The sequence below is a fragment of the Anolis carolinensis genome, chromosome 4 (assembly GCF_035594765.1).
Source record: "Anolis carolinensis isolate JA03-04 chromosome 4, rAnoCar3.1.pri, whole genome shotgun sequence".
NCBI classification, from domain to species: Eukaryota; Metazoa; Chordata; class Lepidosauria; order Squamata; family Dactyloidae; genus Anolis; species Anolis carolinensis.
Window position 1 is genome coordinate 226,029,221 of NC_085844.1, and position 18,541 is coordinate 226,047,761.

The 18,541-nt window shown below is 40.0% G+C and overlaps 1 protein-coding gene and 2 long non-coding RNA genes across 5 annotated transcripts in view; 2 read left to right on the forward strand and 1 right to left on the reverse strand.

Moving 5' to 3' along the window:
- Window positions 1–18,541, forward strand: part of LOC134298486 (uncharacterized) — a 49,783-nt gene that overhangs the window by 8,544 nt on the left and 22,698 nt on the right. The gene's annotated exons all lie outside the window — the stretch shown is intronic.
- The window catches only part of pkig (cAMP-dependent protein kinase inhibitor gamma), a 42,690-nt gene that overhangs the window by 5,316 nt on the left and 18,833 nt on the right, over window positions 1–18,541 (reverse strand). For 2 of the 3 annotated variants that reach the window (XM_062978891.1, XM_062978889.1), the window contains exons 2-3: window positions 12,891–12,962; window positions 2,801–2,991 (exon numbers count right to left, since the gene is read on the reverse strand). In XM_062978891.1, coding sequence (XP_062834961.1) covers window positions 2,801–2,949 — 149 coding nt within the window. In that variant the 5' untranslated portion in view covers window positions 2,950–2,991; window positions 12,891–12,962. Of the gene's footprint in view, window positions 1–2,800; window positions 2,992–4,201; window positions 4,305–12,890; window positions 12,963–18,541 lie in introns of those variants that run through there. The other variant, XM_062978890.1, reaches the window with a different exon arrangement.
- On the forward strand, window positions 11,367–14,966 carry LOC134298485 (uncharacterized). Its single transcript, XR_010005587.1, has 2 exons — window positions 11,367–11,448; window positions 14,833–14,966. It is a non-coding gene; the product is annotated as an uncharacterized LOC134298485 (long non-coding RNA).

Here is an 18,541-nt window from a genome sequence, read left to right on the forward strand (position 1 = left end):
TTAACAGATTGGCTACAAAACTATTCCCTTTTCTTGGCCATGACAATCTCTCTCCCCTCCAATCTCTTATCAACACATCTACAAAGTCCCATGATTGATGAGGTGCTAAAGAAATTCAATGCTAAAAACTGTTCACCCTTGAGAAACATTTTCACCTTCTGCACTGTAAAGATACCCCTTCCTCCAGCTGGACAATTCGTCTTCTCAAGAACTGTCCTCTATTAACAATTCAGAGACAACCATATTGTAAAATAAAATTACACAGAAAATAGTATGGCTTTTTTTTTGTAACACAGAGAAATTACAAGATTTCAGCCTGGAAGGGGGTGTCTATTTAGAGCAGACATGGGCAAACTTTGGCCCTCCAGGTGTTTTGAAGTTCAGTTCCCACAATTCCTAACAGCCTTCCAGCTGTTAGGAATTGTGGGAGTTGAAGTCCAAAGCAACCAGTGGAACGAAGTTTGCCCATGCCTGATTTAGAGGCCTGCTAACCAAAACAAACGCAGAAATAGTGACCAAAAGGGAGAGAGACATGCAAAATAGTGGCTCAGGATGGAACAAATTTCTTTGCACAACCACACACATCAGGAGCCTGAAAGATAAGTATACATTTAATAGATCAGGGATTTACAACAGCTAACTCAAAAACTGACAAGTTATGCGGAGTTAAATTGGCAACCAATTAATATATTTTGCAGATAAGGAACTCTGAAATGAATTAATAAAGATCTCTTATGGTAGGGGGTTTTATTTTTGTAGCAGTAATTTTCCTTAGTTTATAAACCTGTGGAAATCAGAAACCCTTGGAGAACTGCAAGTAGATCCATGGCTACGGTACATCTATCCCTTTAATGCCGTGGTTCTCAAAGTGTGCTCCGCAGAGCCCTTGCGGTTTTGTGAAGCATACTGAGGGGCTCCACAATCCCTTCCTCCTCCTCTTTCCTCCCCTCCAAAATTTCCCTCCTGTTTCCTGTTCCTCCACCGCCTCCCTTCGCCAAAAGCCTTTTCCCCTCACCTTCCTTGCTTCCGAAACCCTATTTCCCTCCCACTACTCCGGAGGTGCTTTGAGTATGCTTTTCCTGCATGGCAGAAGGGAGTTGAACTGGATGGCCCCTGTGATTGCTCCTATTACTATTATTATTATTGCAAAGGCTGGATGGACATCTGTTGGGGGTGCTTTGATTGTGTTTTTCCTGTATAGCAGAAGGCGGTTGGACTGGATGGCCCCTGGAGCCTTCTACTGAAATACTGTTAAATTTATGTTGGTTAAAATTGTTCTTCAAAAGTTTTGCCATGCCTGATATATGTATATTGTATATAATATAATACAATATAATAACATTTCTTGGGGCTTCACAAGAAACTTTTGCTTCAAAAAGGGTTCCGGGGCTGAAAATGTTTGAGAACCCCTGCTCTAATGTATACTGTTGAGAGAAAGAAAAGGTTTTGCTTCTGCTTTTCTTGCCAGATACATTGACAGGATTCTGTGTTGCATTGGGGGATGCATTTATGAAATATTCGGTATAATAGTAGCAGGACAGAGAAGCCTCTAATCTGAAATCCTGGCTATAATTTTAAAACTGCTCAAGGGAGTGTCTGGTGTGCTGGATTCACAACTTTGTCAACCAGTAGATGGAGCCCTTAAGTTTTGTAACTTGCCCAACACAATGTGCTATGCCCCAAGCAACATAGCTGACTTGGCTGAACTGCATGGGAAACACGTTTATATACAGATTCCAACATGAAATGATGCCCATGTGTTTTTGTTTTTGAAGCATTTGATGTATTAATCAGGACTGGTGACGTCAAGATGCCAAGAAAGCACCAGTGTGTCTTGTTCTTCTGTGGTATCATCTGACCACTGGAAGCATTGCAGGAAAAGTTATTCTTTAGTTAGATAGTTAGATAGTTAGATAGATAGATAGATAGATAGATAGATAGATAGATAGATAGATAGATAGATTTTGTAACTTTTGTGTGTGTGTGTGTGTGTGTGTGTGTGTGTATGTGTGTATATATATATATATATATATATACACACACACACACACACACACACACACACACACACACACACATATACACACCCTGAGGTCAGAGGTAGTAACACATAGTATTGGAATGTAGAGATAATGACAAGTTGGTCTTAGAGAATGAAAAATAAAAAGTAAGCATAATGGTTTATTTTCACTCATGGTTTTGCCGCTAAAAGATAATATGACTGCCGTGTTTATTTCTTTTATGAAGTCCAGAAAGGAAGTTGCAACTTCATTTTTCTACTGAGAAATAATCTTTGTCAGTAGAATAGTGATCAGAGATTAAACCTTTGCCTGTATAGCCAAGGTAGGTGTGAGCTCTTGTCAGAACATCCTTTCAACTATGCATGACTATACAGATATGGACAAACCAACAATGTTTTGAAGAGAAAAAACTTAGACATTTTTAGAGAAGAATGGAGTTTAGTGATTGAATATATGAAGAATAAGTGGGGCCTGGCATTAACATTAGTCTTTGATTAAATTAAGCAGCTGTGCTTATATGCAGAAGTAATACTTAAAAGTAGAAATATCAGTGTTATAAACATTTGTTTTTTTTATAACGGCACAGTAGAAGGAGTTAGTATATTATATATACAGTAGTCACAATCTGGTAAACTGGAAGCAACCTATATGGTTTTTGTGTTTATTTTTGTATAGTTATTGTAGACATATTGTATCAGTTGTACTATATGCATATCTATGTAAATTTTTGTTTATGTTTTGTATCTTAATCCATATCTTGCTGTTCTACCTTGCCTTACCTGTTGTCTTTCTGCTTCTTTTGCTGCTCCTGTACTGCCTCAGCTTTGCAACGAGGACACACACCTTGTGCATCTAACATGTCTCCATTCATGTCGACATGGCATTTCTGACACTCTTTGAGATAGGTTCCCTTTCTGCTCTCAGACATTTCTAAATGTTAAACTCGCCAGCTCAGCAGTCCTGGACTTAACTGTAATGAAGGGGAATTTGAAAAGCAATAACAGCTTTACCTTAGGGCTTGTAGCAGTACGGTATTTCTAGCCAAACCACCCATTTCACGTTTTAATAGTAAGGCACAGCAAACCATTACAGTTCACCAAGCTTCTCCCTGCGACAAAACCAAGAGTGCCACAGCGCCACATCTGAAGCACTGGCTTTGCAATCCAGTGACATTTTTCTCCTCAAATCGTCCCTTTTGGAGGGATTCATTCAGCTTAACAATATCTATAAATAGCACAGGCCAACAAGAAAAAAGGTTTTATTTGCTGTCTTGGTTTTTAGGACTGTTCTTGGGGTTATTTGGGGTGCAGATTCAAAAAAATAAATTAGATAGACCACATGAGCTTTAGTTTCTTAGATATGGTTATTATGATTTTTATGGCCATGCATAAGAAGACTGGTATATGGCATATGTTTTGTATCTCCAAAACTAAAACTGATAGGTAGAAACTGTTGCCATTTTTTTGAATCAGCAGGTCAAATACACCTGAAACCAGGTCTAGCATTGGAGGGATCAAAATGTGTGTTGGCCAGTGTAATCCTACAAGGTAGATCAGTATTATGAACTGCATATTTCAGCAGCTGGGTTGCTTAGGTTAAAAGACCTATAGCAGGCTATATCTCTTATACTGTAAAATTTGAAATAAAAATGGAAAACTTAAAATTAAAATCAGAAGTTACATTTAGACACAGTTGCTTCTTTCCTCCTTTAGTCAGCCAATGGATGTATGCCTGTGTAAAAGAGGCTCAAACCCTTGTACACTTCATATATTAAAACACAGATGCCCTTGTAACAGCTGCTTTTTTAAAGTAAGGGCTACTGCCTAAATAGCCTTCCCTCCCATCAGTTGTTTAAAACTACACCTTGCATGTAATCTATAAATCCTGCAATAATTGCCATAAAATATTTCAGAACAGACCCTCAGCAAATGAGCCTCTTCAGTGAGTGACTTTGGCATCTTATGGTTTCTAGGCATCCATTTACCTTTACATGTGCACAAGGGAAAATGTATTCCCCCTGGAACTGTGAAAGAAGACTAAGGGAAGAGAATAAACAAGGTCTGGTGCAATTGGCTAACATAGAAACAGAATAAAGGAGCCCCTGTTGTGTTCAAACATTACCCAGCTATTAATGTACAGCCTTTTTATTCAGCTCCTAGACCTGAGTCCAACTGGAATACCTTTCCTATAAAAAATCTTGCTTGCTTTCTTCTCCCACCTCCAGTCTTTACCAAGGTTGTGTATGCAAACCAACTATTTGTAGATGCTCTCCTACAAAAGAAAATGTTGCGGCAATTTTTCAAAGAAGCAACGGCTGCAAGACTCAAAATATATAACTACCATTGACTTCTTAGCAACTGAATATCTGAAGAAGCGGTATTCAGGCCTGTAGCCGGGGGTGGTGATGGTTAGGGATTCACCCCCCGCCCCTCCCAAATTTTTCAGATTTAAAAAAAAACCTGGTTTACTCATGAATTTTAACTGGTTAACCAAATCCCCATGCTAAGTCTATGAGACGCAAAGAATTAAGAGTCCCTCCAGGCACTATCTCAAGCAGATATTGACAGGCCTGTAGCTGGGGGGGGGGGGGGGAGGGTTGGGGTTCAACCTCCCCCCCCCCATTTTTAAAACTCCTCCTGAAATTTTTTTCTGGCTACGGCCCTGGCCGTATTAGTTCCTAGAATTCAGTCCTCCTTTACCTAATTTTGGCCAGAGAACAAGAACCCCCCTCCCATTTCCCGATGTCACACGAAACCATTTAAAATGACCTGGCAGTTAGGATCCAACAGCATCAACTGTGACACTGTCTGAGGTACAAGTTCCTCTCGCATTGGAAGTTCTGAATGGAATCCTTCACCATCTCATCTTGACAGTGGCATCTACTGGCACCCAATCAGCAAAGTGGTGAATCTGCTTTTAGTTCTGGTCAGATTTGTCAAGGAACTCTCCAAGGTGGTGACTCTGTCCTACAAACAGGTACATCACTTTAGATTGCTCCTTTAAAATTCTGACTAAAATATGGAACAGATTGTCCACTAACATGAGAGGGACCACCACCTATATCAAAGGAAAGTCTGAGGACAAGGGATTGTGTGATCTCCAAAGCAAGATAAGTGTTATGAGGGAGAAGTAATAAAGCAATGTACCTATCCATTTGTGAGCTGTCTTCATGTGAAGAGTAGAGGTTATCCAAAAATGATTCTAAAATGTCAATTCTATGTACATTTGAAATTCTAAAGACAATTTCTGGACACCTTATACTTGCCCTGTACAGTTACAAATTTTAAGTGTCATGGATCCATGTTACAGAATCCTGGGAACTGTAATTTTATATGGTACTTAGAATTCTCTGTTAGACAATTGTATTGCACTCTTCAGAACTACCAGAGGATGAACAAAAGATTAAATCAGGAGACCTTAGAAAACATAGTTCAGGGGAGTACAGTCAATCTATTAAGCGGAGAATTCTAAATCTAAACTAAGTCTAAATTTAGGACCCCATCAAATTGATGCAGTCTCACAGGGTGATTTGCCAGCCTCCGAAGTGAATCAGCAGGGCAGCAGGACAATCCCAGTGCCCCGTGCCCTGCCTCACCAGCAACGACACTTCCCCATCACACACTGGCCCTGTTGTTTCCAATGGAACATGGGAAGCCTTGCCAGAAGTAAGCATGTGTCATGTAATGGGTGGCATGGAGCTCCATGGATCAACTCGGGCAAAAGCGTCCTATGATGCTGGCGAAGACACATATGATGAAGTCCTAAGTCTAAGTCTATATCAAAGTAAAAATCCCAGGATCCCTTAAGGTTGAAAACTTATAGTTTAAATGGTATGCTATGCGAGTTTCCTAAGAGTGAGGACAGTTGCAAAATTACTATGAAAGGTATTTTTCCTCCCTAACATATGTTGTTTCCAGTCAAAACTTCTAATATTTAATTGCATTGGTTCAAGAGGTTTTCATGACCGTGTTCTCAACTTACAGCCTCCTTGAGTTTTCCCATTTCACCCCTCACCCTTTACCCTTTTTTTTGGTCTTTATGCTGTTTAGGCTTTTGCTGAAACTTCTTGTCAGACTAAAAGCCAAAACCCTTGTAAAGAATGCCACAGAGGTTTTAAATGTTTTAAAAGTAAAGATTATTTCTGAGGTCTTATTTGACAGTAGAGTACAACATGAACATTTTTGGCTTTTCCCTTGTGGCCACTGTGAACATCCCCTGCTATTATGCAAAGCAGAGAGGCATATGGGCCTGGTTTCAAGAATTTCTTGGAACTGTTAACAGAATTGCCATAAATTTTCCTCCATCATTTTGTAAGAAATGAGAAATCTCAACTTAAGCTCTGGGAGTCCTACACAAACACATGAAAATCCTCTGCTGGACAAAATTTTGCAGAGATGTTAAGGATTTCTGCTTGTAACGGGGGAAAAAAAGAAGAGTAGGAGGATGGAATGGACAAAATAGTGAAAGAATAAAACTAGATCAGTGTTGCTCGCTGATGTCCAGGGAAAGCTCACAAACAGGACCTTAGAAGAGTAACTCTTGCACACCTTATTCATTGAAACATAGAGATGAGAAGAGCCATATGGTCCATCAGGTGCAACCCTCTGCTCAGTGCAGCACCGACAACAGGTAGCCTCTTTTTGAAGACATTCAGAGAAGGAAACCTCATCACCACTCTAGGCAATTGATTTAATTGCCAGACTGCTCTCCTTGTCAAGAACTTGCTTCTAACATTCAATTGAAATCTACCCTCCTGTAACTATAATTAGACCTAGTTCTACCCTCTTTCACTAGTATTTCCCAGCAATTGGTATTCAGAGGCATATTGTGTGTGGTGGTGTACGTTATGAATAGCTTATGAGACTGATGGTAGATAAAGATGTTGCTTCAGTTGTTTCCACTTTATCGGACAACTTAAAAGAGCAAGGTTGTATCTTGGTTTTGCTTGCAGGACAGGAGTCTTCACAGAGAGAAGAAAGGAAAATGAAAGGAAAATGCCCCATAATGCTACTCGAAGATTCTCTAGATTTGGGGGTCTTTTTGCCCTACAAAATTAGAGTACTGGGTAGCAGCTCTAGATATGAAATTCTACAGCAGTGGTTCTCAACTTGGGGTCCCCAGATGTTTTTGGCCTTCAACTCTCAGAAATCCTAACAGCTGGTAAACTGGCTGTGCTTTCTAGGAGCTGTAGGCCAAAAACATCTGGGGACCCCAAGTTGAGAACCACTGTCCTACAGTTTGTAATCTGATAAGGCAAAGGGCTCTCTGGCTGACAAATACAAGGCTTATTTCTAATCTGGAAATCCCAAGATTTCCACAGCAGTTAAAGTGGAACCATGTTTCTATAATTGTGTAGGATGAAGACAAAACACTTGTGTACAGTCTGTAGTCTTTATACTAGAAACATGGGCAATGCAGATATTTTGTTTGATACCTATTCTACCCCCCAATAAATGTGTTTCTGTGAATGTTTTGCCATTTTAAAGGAAATTTGTTTTTAAATTGTAAAACGACTCCAAGAGATTGTGGAGAAAGGGTGTCTTGGTAACTTTGGACACATCAGATTTGCAGAATTGTTTTCTTCTCCACGATTTGATCTGGGAGAGGAGCAGTACAGCTAGAAAAAATAAGGGGTGGGTCCCTTCCTGAATTGCCCCTCTGTGCTAAAAGCACCATGTCTTTCCTGCCACTCCTTCAGAACACACCCCATAACTCTTAGCTGAAGGCAAGCAAACAGACTTGTCTTTGAGATCGCTGCATGCATAATTTGGCTTGCAGACTAGATCTTATATTCTTTTGTGGGAGTTACTTGCAGCTTACCAACAGTATATAGGCAGTCCCAGAGTTACAAACACCCAACTTACAAACAACTCATAGTTAAGAACTGGAGTGAGACAACAGGAAATGAGAGAATCATAGAATTATATAATCACAGAGTTGGAAGAGACCTCATGGGCCATCCAGTCCAACCCCCCACTAAGAAGCAGGAAATCTCATTCAAAGCACTCCCGACAGATGGCCATCCAGCCTCTGCTTAAAAGCCTCCAAAGAAGGAGCTCCACCACACTCCGGGGCAGAGAGAGAGTTCCAGTGCCGAACAGCTCTCGCAGTGAGGAAGTTCTTCCTAATGTTCAGGTGGAATCTCCTTTCCTGTAGTTTGAAGCCATTGTTCTGTGTTCTAGTCATCAAGACAGACTCCTCCCTATGACTTCCTCTCACATATTTATACATGGCTATCATGTCTCCTCTCACCTTCTCTTCTACAGGCTAAACATGCCCAGCTCTTTAAGCCGCTCTTCATAGGGCTCCAGACCCTTAATCATTTTAGTCGCATTCCTCTGGACACTTTCCAGCTTGTCAACATCTCCCTTCAATTGTGGCACCCAGAATTGGACACAGTATTCCAGGTGTGGTCTGATCAAGGCAGAATAGAGGGGTAGCATGACTTCCCTGAATCTAGACACTATGCACCTATTTATGCAGGCCAAAATCCCATTGGCTTTTTCTGCTGCCACATCACATTGTAGGATCATGTTTAACTTGTTGTCCACGAGGACTCCAAGATCTTTTTCGCACGTACTGCTATAGAGCCAGGCATCCCCCATTCTGTAACTTTGCATTCCATTTTTTCTGCCTAAGTGGAGTATCTTGCATTTGTCCCTGTTGAACTTCATTCAGCCCATCTTTCTAATCTGTTAAGATCGTTTTCTTGAGTATTGGCTATCCCTCCCAATTTGGTGTCATCTGCAAACTTGATGATCATGCCTTCTAACCCTTCACTAAGTCATTAATAAAGATGTTGAACAGAACAGGGCCCAGGACAATGAAATCTACCTCCTTGTAAGGGAAATTTACTCCTGAAAGAGTTAATGCCTGCATTTAGTTTTGCATGGAAAGTGAATTTGACAGTAGCACAGCAGGAAACTCCTTTCACCCTCTACAACTCTCTGTAAACAGAAATAAGATAGGACCCAAGAGGATATCACTAAGGAACAGGTTATTGTTGAATGGCAGCAGGGACATTTCTTTTCCCCCAAAGCAATATTGTTTATATTCTTCCATTTTATTTGCGGTATTTCATTAAAAAGAACAGCAAAACAATGCCTTTTCTTTTGTTTGTTTTTGAAGTAGCTGGGTGCTTCCCAATTCTTTTCTTGGGACATGCAGTTAGAAAGTCCTCCAAAGGCAGTACTGTTGATATTCACGGCAGGAATGCAATTTGATCCCAATCTTGGAGAGGCTAGATCCAATTACTCCAGTCTTGCCACATCACATAGTAGACTATTCATGAGGCAGAGAATTCAGTGCTATATTTAGACACTTAGCTTCCTTTCTGTTAATGGGGTAGAACTGTTTGAAGCATTAGGAAAGAAAGGATAGGCTATTTATTTTGTTTGTTTTGAAGCATCTTTTAACATACCTTGGTGCCAAATCAAACTGAGGGCACATACCACACCTTGCTAAGAATAGAGTAGTCGGTAGATACGGATCCTATTGCAACTAAATTGAGAACCCTTGCCTTGCTTCAGTCTTGAGCCCATGGCTTGGGCCAAGATAGAATGAGAAAATGAAGGGCTGATCAAGAAGTGCCTCAGCTAAAGCAATGACTGTTCTGTAAAAACAGCAGTGCTTTATCTTGTAAAACATTTACAGGTTGAGTATCCCTTATCCAAAATATTTGGGACCAGAAGTGTTTGGTTGTTTTTTTTTGGGGGGGGGCATTTTTGAATACCTGTATTTGCAAATATGTACTGTACATATCTTGGAGATAATTTTGCGCATAAAACAAAGTTTGGCTACATTGAACCATCAGGAAGAAAAGGTGTCCCTAAGCAACCTATGTGGACAATTTTGGGTTTTGTAGTACTTCAGAATTCTGGATAATGGATGCTCAGTATTACCTTTCCTTTCTATTGTGTCATTCATCCTATATGAAGGGTAGTCTCCCCTCTGGGAGATAGGGTGGGGTAGAAATAAAGTAGTAGTAGTAGTAGTAGTAGTAGTAGTTGTTGTTGTTGTTATTATTATTATTATTATTATTATTATTATTATCTGATTCACAAAATTAGTAATATCCAAGACAACTAGAGATCCTGATCCAAAGATGTAAATAACCCATGTTGTTATTTAAGCCATTTTTATTATTAAACATTACAAAAACACTTAGGAAGATCATAGAAGATGCCAACATTATACCTCAAGGACTTGTTCTTATAATAACTATATCTACAACAACACATACATTAGGTTGCTGTGAATTTTCTGGGCTATATGGCCATGTTCCAGATATATAACCCTACTTGCTTTGTTTTCAACAGACCTCACAACTTGCCTGCCATAGATGTGGGTGAAACGTCAGGAGAGAGAATGTTTCTGGAACATGACCATACCAGCCTGGAAAACTCACAGCAACCCAGTGATTCTGGCCATGAAAGCCTTCGACTACACATTAACACATACATGATACAGTAGAGTCTCACTTATCCAACATTCTGGATTATCCAATGTATTTTTGTAGTGAATGTTTTCAATACATTGTGATATTTTGGTGCTAAATTCGTAAATACAGTAATTACTACATAGCATTACTGCGTATTGAACTACTTTTTCTGTCAAATTTGTTGTATAACATGATGTTTTGGTGCTTAATTTGTAAAATCATAACCTAATTTGATGTTTAATAGGCTTCTCCTTAATCCCTCCTTATTATCCAACATATTCGCTTATCCAACATTCTGCCGGCCTGTTTATGTTGGATAAGTGAGACTCTACTGTATTATATTGTTAGATGCAGCCACTGACTGCTGAAAATTGTCATTTATAAAGTTATAATTTAAGTAGCTCACATAAAGAAAACATTTACTTGCACTTGAAAATGTATTGCTGTTGGTTTGTATTTGTATGAAGTAAGAAAGTTAAGCAGCCATGAATGGGAGGTTAATTGTCCCATTTTATTTATTTTATTTATTTACAGCATTTATATTCCGCCCTTCTCACCCCGAAGGGGACTCAGGGCGGATCATATTACACATATAGGCAAACATTCAATGCCTTTTAACATAGAACAAAGACAAGACAAACATAGGCTCCGAGTGGGCCTCGAACTCATGACCTCCTGGTCAGAGTGATTAATTGCAGCTGGTTACATATATCACCTTTGGAAGCCTCCCCTCCCTGGCCCCAGAGGACTGCTTGCAAAATGCAGCCCATATTTTGCACAAACCTGTCCCACCAGATACTTATAAACAAGCTTGGCACCTCTCTATTTGTTTGACTACAACCTATCTCACAATCAGTAAATAGTGTGTCATAATTGTCTATAACATCACAATACAGTGTGCGTAAGTAACACAGTGGTTTTATATGGTTTTGTATGCATACACTGTACATTGAAATGCTCTAATCTGTCCCAAGCAAGAGTCCCCAGGTAAGTCTCAGACCATTCACCTACAGTTTCAGTTTTCTACTATTCCATACAAATGGACTATCCAGGGTTTGTCTGCAAAGACTAAAAAAATATGCTCGCTTTGTAGACACTGCAATTCTGACATATTACATTCTTGACAATTTGCTTGGAATGCTGTTTTTATTCCAGAAATACCAGGGGTTTTTCATACGTAAGGTTGGTTTTTCAAAATAATAATAATAATAATAATAATAATAATAATAATAATAATAATAATAATATAATAACTTTATTTTTATACCCCGCCCCATCTCCCCGAAGGGACTTGGGGCAGCTTACATGGGGCCTTGCCCGATAAAACAATCAAATATCAAAACACAGCAATAAAACAGTTATCCAATAAAAACATCAATTACAGTAAAAACAATTGTTAAAATCAACATAAAACATACAATATTAACACTGGAGACTAATTCATAGAACCCAGGCAAAGTGCAACATGTGCCGAAATGGGGAAGGTAATTTCACAGTTGAAATGGACAAAGTGCAATATAGCATTGGCAACACCTCGAGAATGGGGCTATTATAAAATGGGCAGATAGATCAGTCCGACACCAAATTAAGTATCAAAGGCCTTTTGAAAGAGCCAGGTTTTTAAGCTCCTACGGAAGGAGAGGAGGGTAGGGGCCTGCCTGATCTCTCTAGGGAGCGAGGCAACATTGTAATGCTGTGTAGTTTTGGGGAAGTGTTAGTGATAGGCAGAATAGGTTGATGAGAAGTAATATGTGCTAGGCAGTTAACTGATTCGCGAGGAACTGGTTCCTTCAAGTTATGATTTAAAAAAAAATATTTGAGGAGGAGAGTGTGTGCAGATATTTGCATATCAGTATTAGTGCACTCCCACTTAATAGGAAATAGGCATATTCAGACACAAGGGAGGGGAGGAAGCGGAGCACCCAAGGCCGTGCCATTGAAAACAATACAAAGGATTGGAGATTGTGTGGCCAGTTATGGCAATCCCACCACAATATATATGATGAGTGTTAAGTAAAAGGGATTACTTTAGGATCAATGCAGATTAGGAAGTTGTTGTTTTTCAGCAGTGTAGACAAGCCTTCAGTTTCCTTGCAACTAGCTGCATCTGCATGAGTTTTTTCCTTACCATGCTATGTGCATCATTATACCTTTGTAGTACAGCTCTTCCACACAAGCAAAAGCACTACAGATGCCCTGATGGCAATCACTGGATCGGACGAAGCCAATCAGTTCCATTCTGACAAACCCCAACTGTATAGCACCCAATCTTTTTACTGTAGCATCTTGTGCATCTGGGTCATTTTTACTTTATTCCAAAGAAACCCCAACCAATCTGCTATATACCATCACCATGGAAACAAACAAAAACTGAGATGCCCTAGATTATATTATTGAGGAAACAGCTACAGCAATAATTTAACACCTACCTGACTTAATTTATTGCCCTTCTGTGCAAGATGGTTCATAGGCATCCATATATGAAAAGGCACCAAGTGGTTCTGGGAAGTGAGGAAGGAAAGGAAGAGATAAGCATGATTTTTAAAAAGTGTCTGGTCCTTAATTTGCTTTTTTTCTTCTGGGTTCTTTAGATTTTTGGTGAAGACAAAAGGTAAATGAGGCTTCATTTTAAATGGCAAGTGTGTAAAGTAAGGTTTAAATCAGTGTTGGCAAAGTACAGCCTGCTGAGCCCAAATGTGCATCCCATGAAGATCCCACACCATGATACTGTATTTACTTCTCCAATCTGCAAAATAAGTCAAAACCAATGTAAATCAATATCTCAAACTGCCCCAACTTATCTCAAAATATGGGGGAAACCACTAAAAATTGAACTGAAAGTAAAGAGATCCCACTCAGCCACCCCCCACCCCCCTCCAATGGAATAACATGCTTACTGTCATGCCAGGCATTCTAGTGTGGCCCATTGATGGCTTATGAGAGGGCAAAATGCCCTATGCTTCTTTCACAGTTGCCTACTTCTGGTTTAAAACAAACATCATTAAATTGACTGGAATCTTATAATTTAGAAAACTATTTCTGCAGACTGGTAAAATAAATGTTTATTTTATTTGTTGCCTTCCTTGTCCCATGTAAGTCCAAGACTATTGGTTTATCTAGCTCAGTTTTATCTACAATGTCTTAGCTGAAGCAGATACTCAAGCTCTTTGGTAGCAATTTAAAAAAAAACTGTAGGTGATATGGCTTGAAACTGGATCTTTTTTCATATAAAGCATTGAACCATAGCCCTTGCACACAAATTTGTATGCACTGTATATCAGGTGTGAGAATCACATACATTTATTCCTCCCTCTGTCTAATGCTTAATATATATAGTAGTATCTATTCCCACTTATCACCTAATCAGTTGATATGTATGTATTGTCGAAGGTTTTCATGACTGGACTAACTGGAGCGTTGTGTGGTTTCTAGGCTGTATGTCCATGGTCTAGCAGCATTTTCTCCTGACATTTCACCTGCACCAGTGGTTGGCATCCTCTGAAGATGCCAGCCACAGAGGCAGGCAAAATGTCAGGAGAAAATGCTGCTAGAACACGGCCATACAACCTGGAAGCCACACAAGTAAAGGTAAAGGTTTCCCCTGACGTTAAGTCCAGTCGTGACCGACTCTAGGGGTTGGTGCTCATCTCAATTTCTAAGCCAAAGAGCTGGCGTTGTCCAGACACCTCCAAGGTCACGTGGCAAGGTCATGACTGCATGGAGCGCCGTTACCTTCCCGCCGGAGCGGTACCTATTGATCTACTCACATTTGCATGTTTTCAAACTGCTAGGTTGGCAGGAGCTGGGGTTAACAGCGGGCGCTCATTCCGCTCCTGGGATTTGAACCTGGGACCTTTCGCTCCGCAAGTTCAGCAGCTCAGCGCTTTAACACACTGCGCCACCGGAGGCCCCGGAAGCCACACAACACTCCAGTTAATATATATTTTAAAGGAATATGTAACAAAAAAGACATTCTTGTTTTCTTCACCATAGCATTAACTTAATTGTATATTGCCAGAGAGAGAAAGGCACCCTCTTTATCACTGTGCTTACTGAAACAAGGGAAAGCAGAACGTATTTTACCTTAGGCTGGATCTACACTGCCCTATAACACATAAGAATGCAGATTAACTGGATTGAACTCAATTATATGAGTCTACACTGCCATCTAATCCAGTTCAATGTAGTTAATCTGCATTCTTTGGCTGCATTATATGGCAGTGTATCTCCAGCCCCAGAGAACACACCCTTAAGTCTTCCTCACTCTGGTAATGTATTGTTCTATATAATTTGTGCGCGTGTGTTTTGCTTCTTTATTGCTCTACTTCAGCCTCTGGGTTTATTTACAATTGACATTGACTTGTATTCTAGGGAGTGGAGAAACTGCAGATAAGTTGAAAATGAATCAGCAGCTCTAGGCAAGACCAAAGACCCTTGACTCAGAAGACACAGCGTATAATTCGACAAAGAAATGCTGAACAGTAAAGACCCCTGATGGTTTACAAGAGTGTATAACCTTCTAACATTCCTGCTGATATAGATAGCAGTTGCTATCTCAAGATAACAAGCCTACATTCATAACCTGTGGGAAATGTGTGAATCTGTATTGTACGGTATGTGTAAGCCCTAAGGTTCTGCTTACACCGATCTCTTGCTCCGCCATCGATTTCTGTAGGGCTGCTCTCAAATGAAAAGTTGGAAGCAGGGTTACATTCACTCTACTTGCAGCCAACAACTTGCAGCCAACACCTACTAGCATAGTTCTTGCTTATCTGAGCGCTTTTGCAGAGTGCAGTATAGTAAGATGGTATAGTAAATTATAGAAATGTTGTGAATACTGTTCAGAATGTCAATGCTCAGCCTCCCCTGGGTGTTCCGCATGAATTTTACTATAACCTCCATCACCTCATACAACCCATTCATTTGGATTGATGACGGTTAGAATTGTAGTGAAACACATTGGGAGGTCATCCAATTGGGGAAGGCTGGTCCCTGTGGCATCATTAATATAAAGACACCAAGGAATGGAAGGAATATTCATAATTATTTGTTTTCTTGCCTTGAAAGTCATTAATGTTGGCTTAAAGGGGGGCTTCTCTTCTCTCAATTATACAATTTAGCCTTATCAAGTGATTCTCAAGCTTTGGGTCCCCAGATGTTTTGGCCTTCAACCCCCAGAAATCCTAACAGCTGGTAAACTAGCTGGGATTTCTGGGAACTGTAGGCCAAAACACCTAGGGACCCACAGGTTGAGAACCACTGGTCTAATTTGGCACAGCTAAAAAATGATCTTCCACAGGTAAAGTTTGCACATATGCAGAAAGGAGGCCCTGTTTTTGGAACTACTCCTGGATCCCAACCATCCCAATCTAGGCTTCTCCCTATGCCAAGCTTTCACCATTTGATTATTTTAAAAAGAAAAATATTTGGAAATGGCATATTCCCTCACTGTATATAACTACTGCATTTGCCCTGCCAGAGAGAAAAAAGGACAGCAACATTAACAAAGGATTATTCTTTTTACTTTACAGTTGTTCTGCTCTAAGTCTTTGACGTCTGTGCACTCCTCCTCTCCAGTACAGAGCAAATATATTTAATTATCATCCCATCTTGCATCATTATACCTATTTTTTTCCTGCTTTTAAACCAATGACCTCAGGGCAGATGTTCCATTCAACAAATGCAGTGTAGACAATTTGTTCTGCAGAGGAAATCCTCTTGTCTTACATGCCAAGGCAAAGGCAGTTGTTGGAGATAATATCTCTTGTTATTATTGAGCAAACCATAGGAGCCAGGCTCCCCACTCAGCCATGGAAACCCACTGGATGATAGTGGGCAAGTTACACTCTTGCAGCCTTAGAGGTAGGCAATGGCAAAACTCTAGAATAAGTTAGAGTTGACTTCAAAGCACATAACAAGAACAGACATGGTTTTCTGCAACAGCTATACCCTCTCATTTGGGATCTTTGGAAGATGTAATAGAAAATCCTCACTCTCATCCCTCCAATGAACCAACATTATTTATGCATTTATTTGGCTTATCCCCCTGGTTTTCTCCCAGAAGTAGGCCTCAATGCAACTTACAAGACTGAAAATTACAGTTCCCAGCATTCTTTTAGGAGAGCCAGAGATGGAACCAATACAAGTTTATACAGAAATCCTGTAGAAAGGTGGTTATCGGTCACATGGCACTTCTATCAATGGTGGTAGCCCAGAAGCAGTTTCTGCTGGATGCAGGCTTTCGATAATAATTCATAATAATTACTTTAAAATGCACTCTCAGTACCACATTGCCATCCAAATGCGATATGCTGGTTCCTACCTACCCTTTCAGCCATAGATTATCTATCAGCAACCTTTTTGCATGCAAGTAGTAACACTGGACATTCAGCCTTCCTCCTAATCCTACTTACCAACTTGCCATAAGTGATACATAAAATAACAGAAAGTCTGCAAACATACTAGTGTCATTCCCAGAAGAAGTATGGATGTTCTCTTATTATAGTGGGACTCTTGGTAGAATGATCTATAAGGGTAATGGCTGCTACTATGCCTTTCTGATTGTAATGTTAATTGGTCCAGTTATTTAACAGACTTGCAGATGCATGCAGGAAATTACACAGAAAACTGCTGAAATATTAGACTTGAGTCTAGTACTCACAATGAACAGGTAGTGTGATCCCATATGCATCATCAAAAAAGGACACAAAAAGCTAACTGTTAACATAACCATTATCTTTGCTATTTTAGATGTTTCGAAACAAAATTAGATACAAACATTACAATATAAATAGAAACACAATACATCTCACTATCATGAAGGCTATGAACCAGTGACTTACATGATTGATCAGTCTACTCTTTATGTGCTTCTAATGTATAGTGGGCTACTTTAAGAAATGTTCTCTCTGCTTACGGTTCTGTCTTTAAATCAGCCCTGGGCTGGACTGTTTTGAATAGAGGACATCTGGAGATTGCCCCTTAACAACCCTTCAAACAGAGGACTGCTTTCTGTAACTTAAAAAACATTGCTGCAGGTCAGGACTATAGTTTCATGGCAAACTACATGCTGTGTATGATTAAAATTTCAAGTTAAATGCCAGGAAGTTAAGAACATCTCAGATTGAAAGGTTGGGAAGAACCTCCATATGAGAGCTTGGTTGTTGCTGCCACACAGAGATGGATCAATGCCATAAGTATGATGGTTGAATGAAAGGTAATGCCTCCACCTTCGTAACTCCTCAACAGATGGCAGTACTGGTGTGTGGCAGGTACTGGCTTGTTCAGTAGACTCTCCTCTACAGTTCCATCTGGGAGGAAGCCTTAGCATTGAACGGTTGTGTTGTTAAAGTGCGAAGTATGAAACCCTGCACAGACGGTCGGTCAATGCGACTTAAACAACGTGCAGTCATTGATTTCTTGACGAAGGAGTTACGAAGGTGGAGGCATTACTTTTCATTCAACCCTTGTATGATAGAATCTATGTCCATATATGAAAATGTTGTCATTGGAGGCTGAGATTGTGCATTGGGGAAATGTAGCATAATGTTCCGAAACTAGAGAACCAATGTGGCATAGTGGTTTGAATGCTAGACTAGGACTTTGGAGTCCAGGGTCCAATTCTCTACACAGGCATGGAAATCCACTGGGTGACCAAGGATGAGTAACACATTCTTAGCACCAGAAAACACAATGATATATTTGTCCAAGAGTTATTCTAACCAAAAAATGATTTGCAGACACACAACAAAAACATGAAACTATGCTGCAGTTTCTGTCCTTCCCCACCCTCCTGAAAAGCCACATTTTCCATGCTGCATCCCCCTCCACCCCAGTGAAATGGCCATGTACTGGCCAACAGAAAAGAGGGTGAATCTGAGAAATGACTGCATATGCACCTGCCTGTTTATCTATAGTCAGACATGCAATGGTGAAAGTAATATCCATGACTTCTGAAACACTCAAGCTGGTGTCCTGTAATTGATATATACAGATGTAAGTCCCAATTATGTTCACATATGTTGTTCTTGTAGCAGAGATTGGACATTTCTACTGCTCTCATGCAATGACTCGCCTCCCT